We start from the raw sequence: 9,386 nt of genomic DNA on the forward strand, positions 1-9,386 counted from the left end.
GTTTTTTTTTTTTTTGGTGTATACATACATTATTTCTAGACTGATCTGCAAAAAACAAACCTGATTTAACTACACTCATACTTTAAAATATCCATACAGTTAAATACTGTAATCCTTTTTTTAATGTTTAGCACCATGGTGAGAAGCCATAATAGACATCCACAATGACAACTTGCTAATTTCAGCTGTAAAAGAAACAACTCTCTTGGCATCATGATGACACCTGCGTCATGACTGTCACGATGGATGTAGCTGTTGACTACAGACATTGACTATACTGTCTGAACAAATGGATTCCAATTTCATTCCTTGCAAAATGTCACTTTGGACAGCCAGTCCTGAAGACTGGATATGAAAAACAAATCAGATTTGTGTGCAGTGTGAACAAGGCCTTGAAGGAATAGTTCGCCCAAAAATGAAATTCTGTCATTATTTGATTTGGAATATAATAGATGACTTGTGGACCACTTTTGTGATTGTTTTGTCATTTTGTTGCTTGACAACTCATTCACATTGATTATTTTAAAAAGAGTGGCCAGGATATGCAACATTTCCACAGAAGGAAAAAGCCATACAGGTTTAAAACTAAATGAGGGATTTATGGTGAGTACATTATGAAAAAAAAGTTTTATTTTTTTGAGTGAACTACTCCTTTAACACTTAATAAAGGTGCACTACGGGATGTTTGGCTCTTTAAGCGATTGAAGCTTAAAACTTCCAAGTTACTTGCAGAGGTATATTATTACTCCCTTTCCAGAAGGAAAAGTCATAACAATCAAAAAATATATAAATCTCATTGAAATTAATTGTTTTAAAATAAATAATGTTACAAAAGTTTGTGGACGTGACCACACAAAGACAAATGATGTCAAACTGACAATTCCTGCAAAACCCAACCCGACAGCTCAAATTATTAGTCAGTATTATCTGTTAAGAGATCTGTTAAGAACTGGAGTAAGGTAAGGAGACAGTTTCACACAGATTTTATGTACTTTCTCAAAAAATGATTTTTGTTAATTTGTAGCGCACCTTTAAGTGTAGTGAATTTTTATAAGGAAAGCGGGACACTTTGTTGAAAGAATTTTTGGCAAGTTTTGCCATTTTGATGTGCATTTTTACCTGATTTCCAGCAAGAAGCACTGCGCCTGGAGCTGGAGTGGGGCGGTATGGAATTGTAGCACCCTTTGGAGGAGACTACAAACATAAAATACAACAATTATTAATTTTAACACAGGACTTTACAGATTCACCCTCAGTATAAAACTTTGACTACCATTCTCAGCTCATTCTGCAATGGCGCTAAAAGGTCTAGAACAAATCAAGGTTTCTCTTACCTAAGGGCATTTGCAAAGTCATTTGGTCATATTATCTTAATGACTGGAAATGCTGACACGGTGCACAAATGCAACATTTATCGATTGGCTCTTCATTGGATCACTTAAAAGCATACCATTATCCTCTCACAGAAAGTCATTTGACCAAATTATTTCAGAATGCTATTAATGCTTGCTCATGATATCCTCAGATGGAAAACTTGCAATGCAGAAAATGTGCCCTGAGCATGTAGCATCATTGCAACTCTACTAGTCTGTTGTTCAAACCTACATTTTAATTTCAAAAAGGAATAAAATACATTTACAAAATGACTGTCAAATCACTCTTGCCCTATTAGTCCTAGACAAGCTGTCATCTGTGCCTGAAGGACATATTTTATTAAATAAAACACAAGTACACCGATAACTAACTGTACCTGCTCATATGCAGTAATTCGATTAAGAGGTCAGAATAAGGCCAAAGTGATGAAAACTCAGTGAAGCGCATCCCCCACAATTGCTCAACCAAACAAAAATAATCTTTTTAAATATTAATTGGGTGACTTTGCATAATTTGCATTCTGGAGCAGGCAGACAGTTGAGGATTCCTAAAATGGGCAGTGTAGCAGTCAACAATCTGCCCCTCATCTGGTCCTTTAAAAATTAAACAGAACAAGCAGTACGCATTCAGTACAATCCCACTGAATAAAAAGTGTAATTTTTTTTTTTCAACCATTTATGTGCATAGAAAACCATTTGAGAGCAAATGCGTTTCACGCTGTGGGAGAGCTGAGAGACCGCATTCACTAATCATTACTGTAATGATTTTTAACATGCAGTTAGTTAGATCGAGTATCTTTGGAAAAAGTATTTGACATGCAAAATGCAATAAAAATATCTGTTTAGGCTCCAGAAATGTATCATATCCATTTATCAACGCCACTAAATCTAAAACTGAAAACCAGTATGCAGTCTTTGAAGCACAGAAGCATTTGAAGTCTTTTAGATTAGGAATATCACACAATAGTAATCCATAACAGTTTTTCAAGGCCAATGCATGCATAAAAATCTTGCTTTAATGAAGCCAAATGGATTTGCTCAGAGTCAAATTACCTCTAGTATTACAGTGCAGATGAGCTTGACACACTGGATGATAGCGTCCTGGCTCCCAGATATCGTCACACCTCTCTCTGTGGAGTTAGGGAGCAGATCTCCTGCCACCTGTACCTGAGCCCCTGTTTTCTGCCACACGAAGGAAGAACAGATCATTAGTACATTGATTTGCCTAGGTCAGGTCTGTCCAATCCTGCTCCTGGAGAGCCAGCTTCATGCAGAGTTTAGCTCCCACACACCTGTCTGACAGGTGAGACCTTGAAATAGCATGTTTAGGTTGAGGTGTCTTTATTTAGGGCTGGAGTTCAGTAAGTTGCTGATCCTCCAAGAGCAGGATTGGACACCCCTGACCTAGGAAATGGATAATAATTAGGACTAACCCAAACCCTAACTTTACTGCAATTAGATCTTTCTCTTTGAAGATGTCCCCAAATAGTTTGTTCAATTTAAATAACATCCAGCAATTTCCCCCTAAAGTATTGCTAGGGTAAAACCACCAAATACATGTACATTTATAATCAAACCCACGGTGAAAAAAAAAAAAAACATGAATCCAGGAGTTGCTTAACCAAACCCAATGAAGCAAGAGGGTAGGGCTAAAACATTGGGATGCACTGTGTTTACTTGGTGCTGCTTACTTGAAAGTCTCCAGCAACCCACCAAACATACCCCATTTCAAAACGTACTTTCTTGCTTTGATTAGCTTAACGCACTTGATATTCCCCCAACTCCAACAACCTTCCCCTTCCCACACCCCCTGCAATTGCATTACAGAACACTCCAAATTTAGCATGACAGAGCATTCACCATTACCTCATACCATCTTGACAGCCCAGAGACCATAAATATAAAATAAACCCATGAAATATGCAACGGAGCAAGCAGTCCTAACATGGACGTCCTAGGCAGGAGGAAAGAAAAATAGGGATATGGAAAAGCACTCACCTCTCTGATCTCTTTGATTTTGGAGCCGCCCTTGCCTATGAGGGAACCGCACTGGCTGGCCGGGATGACCAGTCGCAGCGTGACTGGAGGCTTACTGGTGACTGTGCCGTTCGCCACAAGAGCAGCCAAGTCCTTGAGGGCCAAACATAGAATAGATGACGTGTTAACTGAAAGCTGTACTGTGGCTTTTATGGCAGAGTGGGGACTTTGATTCAGAGTGGTTTGGAACCATGGTTAAAGATCTGGTCTGGTAACTAGAAAGTTTCAGGACTGAACCTGCAAACGGTTATCCATGAGCTATCACCATTGTGCCCTTGAGCAAGTGACCGAACCCTAGGTTACTCCTGGGGGAACTGGCCCTATGATATCCTTGTGCTACCAAGACTATTTCTACCAGTTTAACCTGGATTCTCTAGAAGGGATCAAAACAAGGTGCAGCTCTGGCCTTTGCAGACACAAAAAGGGTGCTGCCAACTGTCTTCCTGTATCCCATATTTTGTTGTAAACTAGCACCAGTTATTTGTTACCTGATTCACGTAAGAGATAAGAGACTTGGATGTAAACAAGGGACAGCATTGTTCAAGCAGATTTGAGGAATGCCATCAATTAATCTGGTGATTCTCCTCATAATTCAGAAGGTTTGTTTGAAGTTTGAAAATGCCATTGTGTACCAATGACCCTTTGTGGCTTTTGATTGCAATCTGATGAAATGTTCTTTACCAAAGCCATTTTAATCAATTTCCCTATTCAGGGTTTGCAGATCGATGTGCTCTGCCAACAAAAGGTTATAGCTGACTGAACACAGTTGCACCGCCGTTGAAGACACCCATTGATTTCTATGACCAAATTAAACAATATTTACCCACCTGTCATCCGCACTTGTCTCTATCAAAATGTGACATGCGTTCGCAAGGTGCGAAAACAAAACCCTAATAAAAAAGAAACTTTCTGAATGTCTGAATAGGACAAGTTGTATGATCCTCTTTTATGCCGAATTTTGTGGTGGTCACAAAATCATTCAATGAAAAACTGCTGCATGAAAATTAATAACAAATTCTCCCCTTGTATTTCACAGAAAAAATTACAAGTGGACCATCTGAAATGACATTTGACACATCATCCAGAATTAGTCTTATGGTAAGCACCTAAGTAGAGGAGGATAACTAACATTTCACACTCATATTCCTGCCACTACAAGAAATCAGCTCCAGCGTCCATTATTCACCCAGTGCAGATTCAGAGGCTTTCTCTTTAATTAAACCAGGTAATAAATATCTGCCCGGATCGTGGCCCACCACTGCTGCAATCAATTAGTGGGGGAGCAGGAATCTTGCCGGGTTTGATATGTAAATAGCGTGTGCTGCTTCTCTGCCCATCAACCCAGACCTCACCTACGTGAGCCGAATGAATACGCCTTGAGTGGCGTCTCGGAAAGTAGAGCTAGTGAGTCTTTTTCTTCTGTTTAGTGTTTCCATCAGAGCAAGAGGTTTGGAGACGCTGTTGTTGTGTTCTTTCAACGGCCCGCCCCGAAACCTCTAGAGAACGAAGGGGAGGTGGAAAAAAAAAAAACGTGCATATTTTCTTGCCGGTGCTGTGGAAAGGAATATCCAAATGTCTGACTGAAATTATATTCTCTATTTCTTTCTCTTCCCAGTGCCTCTTTGTGGCCCTCTGTAGTCTTTTCTCGGTGGAATTAGGAGTGATATTAATATGCCTCAGTCTTAATAACGGTGACTAATAAGGGTGCTTTCACACCTGTAGATCGATTGCTTTGTTCCGAAACAGGGATTAAAATTATTACAATGTTGCTTTTTATTCTTGGTGCGGTTTGCTTTCACACGGCAAAGTTTCTAAACGGACCAAATTTGTTAATACAAGTCACGCGCGAGTAAACTGTTCTCTCATTGGTCAAAGTTCCACGGTTTATTTTCCGGGATTCCGCTGAGCTGTCACAGCAGTCATCAGTCAGGATGGAACAACAACAGCTATTTTTTTTGTAGCTGTCCTTATAGTAATTTATCATTTTGAGCAGGAGTCCAGGATTCATCGGGAAAACATTTTTAAAATGCACCTACTAGGAAGAAGAGCAATAAGACGGCATTACAAAATGAAAAAGTGCGCTTTTTTTATTTTGAATGGAGAAGACGTGCTCACCCACAAACATTCACAGGTTCATTTTGAAGTATTAGCAAAACAACAAAGCTAATGCTGGATGTCCACTCCCGATTTATTCTTGATGTAGGACGTCACACAAAGCCTTTACCCCTTATTCCTCTCGTCTCATTTAACAACCCTCCTGGATAATAAAATATCAATTCAGATATTACTCTCAGCAGATTGACTCTGTCTTATTTGCACATTAGCTGTTGAGTTAAACTTCCTGTTTGTTGCTGCCGTGTGTTTTGAGTTTGAGCTCCGTCAAGTTAATTCTTTGTCGTCTAATTGACACACTATTTTCCTAATTAATGCTGTTCAGTTGCTTTGACACAATCTGTATTGTTAAAAGCGCTATATAAATAAAGGTGACTTGACTTGACTTGACTTGAGTAAGGGGGTCCAGGCTCAGAATTTATGACAATTTGTAAGGGCTCTTGATCTGATGTAACTAAGGAGCTGTTTTAAAGCTTCAATCTAAAGCATATGCAACAACAATTCAGGGTTGACAGCATGCGGGTGAAGTCAAACAATTTCTGATGCAAAGCAAGAAATGTTTAGTGCCATTCAAGTGCCTTCTGTTGTTCAAGTACCACAAATCAACAGCAACAATATAACCTTCTATAAACAATACAAAAAAAGTACAAATAAATTACCCTCGTTTTGTCTATTTTATGTGGATATGGATCTCAAGCATTAAAATGTTGATGATAAATTATTATTATTATTATTATACACTAAAATGATTTTTTTTAAGTTGTAAATAATACATTAGAATATATATTCTAATGTAAATAATATATTAGAATACATAAGATTGTTGGTTTAAGTTTTACAAGAAAATACTTTTCTGCTTAAAACTCATGTTTAATTAAATGTGTTACTCGTCATTTTTTTGTAATTGTGAAATGTACCTATTGGAATTTTATTATTTTGTAATAATAATTCTATCATGGCAGATTTCTGGTGTGAATGTTTTCAGTTTTATCATGATTACTTTATATTTTAAACAGGGTTTCAATGACTAGCTATACATGTAAAAATATATAAACTAAATAATAAAATTACAAACATTACATAAAATCTTATATATATATATATATATATATATATATATATATAATTCTAATGTTTATAAATCTTATAATAATAATATTGCAATATTAATATTCACTTTTACATTGTTTGCCAAAATGTTTGCACATAAAACCATGTGCAATTGTTAGTGAATGAGACTTAGTAACTTAGTGTCTCATGACATCTCTTGTGGATTTTTCGCTTAAAAAAGACTCTTTTCTAGTCTAGACGTTCACAGTCTTCTCCCTAAGCACCGAAACTCTTTGTCTATTCTGTCATATATCATCCAAAACTCTGAAACATGGCTTTTAGATGTCCTCCATGTTCTCAGCTGCCTGAAAGAGCAGCGAAAACATTCTGCATCAAAGCCGGGCCAGACCTCAATAGAGCGCCTTGTAAAATTCAGCCAGTAATGCTCATCATATGCTCGGCATAAACGAACCCCGCCGCCACCTCAGGGGTTTCTATGGTGACTCTTCAGTTATGGGTATGGAAACGGGCTTGTGCGGAAGACAGGGAGATTCCTAACAGATGTTTGATGAATGGCACCCTGCCTGCTATGAAAGGATATCAAATACATAATGGGTTTAGCAGGAGTGAGAATATTCATTATTACTTGGTGGGGGTAGAGCTGACATGCTGCAGGCGGACAGGCACACCTCATTGACTGGCAGTTATATAACTCTACTGATGCCATTAAATAAAAATACGGGTGTGTGATGCATAGGTATGTATGTTTCTATAAACAACGGAGGTTTGCATTTGGCAGTTTATGCATTTACCTAACTTTTTTTTTTTTTTTTAGAATTTCCACCCAATTTACTTAACTAAATAGTGCTATTGCTTGGAAGTACAGATCCCGACTCTATAGGCTCATGCCATTGGTTGAGTTACTGCATGACATGAAATAAAAGACATGACACACATCAGCATCAAAAGTCCCATCGTGATCTGGGAAGTCTAGCACTTTTTTTTTTTTTTCAGAGAGCTGTATGTCTCTTTTCAGCAGTTGTTCACTGGCATCACCAAGGGAATGTAACGTGTTGGGGCTCAAATTATATTTCTGAAGTTATCCTGCAGATAGGCACCCCACTGCTATGGGACTGACAATATATGAAAACTACCCACGACTCTTTCAACCAGCTGTTCTTACAAACCATGTCTCAGAATTGCTGAAATGGGCGTTTATGCGTTCATCCTGACAGCTTTATCGCTGCAAATCGTCTGGAAACCATTAAATTTCAGCAGAAGTTATTTGCAGACTGCTGATGATGTTTTAAATAGCATTAAGTATTCATTGGTATCAGCTAATTTTTGTCCTTTTTTTCTCTGTTATTAAAAAAAAAGCACAATAAGACTATGAACTTGTTTTAAATAAGTACATGTGAATTTTGCTTCATGAAAATTGCTGAAATTGAAAGAATAGTTTATCCAAAAGTGAAAATGTGCTGAATATTTTCTCACCCTCAGGCCATCCAAGATGTAGATGAGTTTGTTTGTTCATAAGAACAGATTTGAAGAAATGTAGCATTACATCACTTGCTCAGCAATGGATCTTCTGCAGTGAATGGGTGCCGCCAGAATGAGAGTCCAAACAGCTGATAGAAACATCACAATAATCCACACGACCTCAGTTCTTTATTACAAAAACCGCGTGTTCGTAATAAAACGTCTTGATGGATTTGTTTAAACCATTAATTCATGGCCAAAATAGTCCTCTCACATCACAATCCACCAACATATTTGTACAGAACTGTTCTGAACTGTTTCCACTTGTAAATGTTGCCTGATCTGTGCATATTTATCTCCTGTTTCAGTTGAGACTCTTTTTTACTGGAGAAAGCAATAGTATGGAGAGAGGACTTGTATTTTTGCCGGAAGCGATGGGTTGAACTTAAAAACGTCTTAATGATGGATTTGTCACTTCATAAAATGTTAATTGATGGACTGGATTGGTGTGGATTACTTGTGGATTATTGTGATGTTTTTATCAGCTGTTTGGACTCTCATTCTGACGGCACCCATTCACTGCAGGGGATCCACTGCTGAGCAAGTGATGTGATGCTACATTTCTACAAATCTGATGAAGAAATAAACTCACTTACATCTTGGCTGGCCTGAGAGTGAGTACATTTTCAGCAAATTTGTATTTTTTGGTGAACTGTTTCTTTAAGAAGCGTTCATCCTGACAGCTTTATCACTGCAAACTGACTGGAAATCATTCATTTTCAACAGACGTCAGTTATTTCCACAGACTATTGACGATGTGACAGATTTAAGTAGATTTAACATAGCATTAAGTAATTATTCATTGGTATCAGCACTTTTGTTTAATCAATTTTCCATTATTGGAAAAAAAAAAGAAAAAAGCATGATGAGACTAGGAACGTGTCTTAACAATTAAGGTCAGTTTGACTATTTTTTATGGGACTCTTTCTCTAATGTTGGCACAATAACATGCAGGTTTATGTTATATTTTATGCTTATTGCCCTGCGTGCTTATATATGCAAGAACGATTTTCCTGTACTTACCTCCTCCAGTTTGATTGTGATCATAGTGAAGGCTCTTAACACACACTCTGTGGCGCCCGTGATGGTGATGATTCTCTCTGGGCACGAGCCTTCTGAGATATTGATACGTGCACTGCTCTGTATGGATGAAACAGTAAGAACAGTAAATGGATGGGAGGTTGATAATGAGGAAGAAAAAAAACTAGTTCCCTTTCAGTCAGTCACGTTCGACGTTACGTCAGTCGTGACTGACGAATTGGGATCTCGCCCGAG

At 38.0% G+C, this 9,386-nt stretch overlaps 1 protein-coding gene across 4 annotated transcripts in view; it reads right to left on the reverse strand.

Annotated features, from left to right (window-relative positions):
* The window catches only part of LOC107677040 (poly(rC)-binding protein 4-like), an 87,061-nt gene that overhangs the window by 16,313 nt on the left and 61,362 nt on the right, over nucleotides 1-9,386 (reverse strand). For all 4 annotated transcript variants that reach the window (XR_001632797.1, XM_016471831.1, XM_016471830.1 and 1 more), the window contains exons 5-8: nucleotides 9,135-9,251; nucleotides 3,372-3,503; nucleotides 2,427-2,555; nucleotides 1,120-1,194 (exon numbers count right to left, since the gene is read on the reverse strand). Coding sequence is in view for 3 of the 4 variants with exons in the window: in XM_016471831.1 (XP_016327317.1) it covers nucleotides 1,120-1,194; nucleotides 2,427-2,555; nucleotides 3,372-3,503; nucleotides 9,135-9,251 (453 nt within the window). In the remaining variant the exon portion in view is untranslated. The remainder of the gene's footprint in view (nucleotides 1-1,119; nucleotides 1,195-2,426; nucleotides 2,556-3,371; nucleotides 3,504-9,134; nucleotides 9,252-9,386) is intronic.

This window comes from Sinocyclocheilus anshuiensis, unplaced genomic scaffold, assembly GCF_001515605.1.
Source record: "Sinocyclocheilus anshuiensis isolate Anshui unplaced genomic scaffold, SAMN03320099.WGS_v1.1 scaffold584, whole genome shotgun sequence".
Lineage (NCBI taxonomy): Eukaryota > Metazoa > Chordata > Actinopteri > Cypriniformes > Cyprinidae > Sinocyclocheilus > Sinocyclocheilus anshuiensis.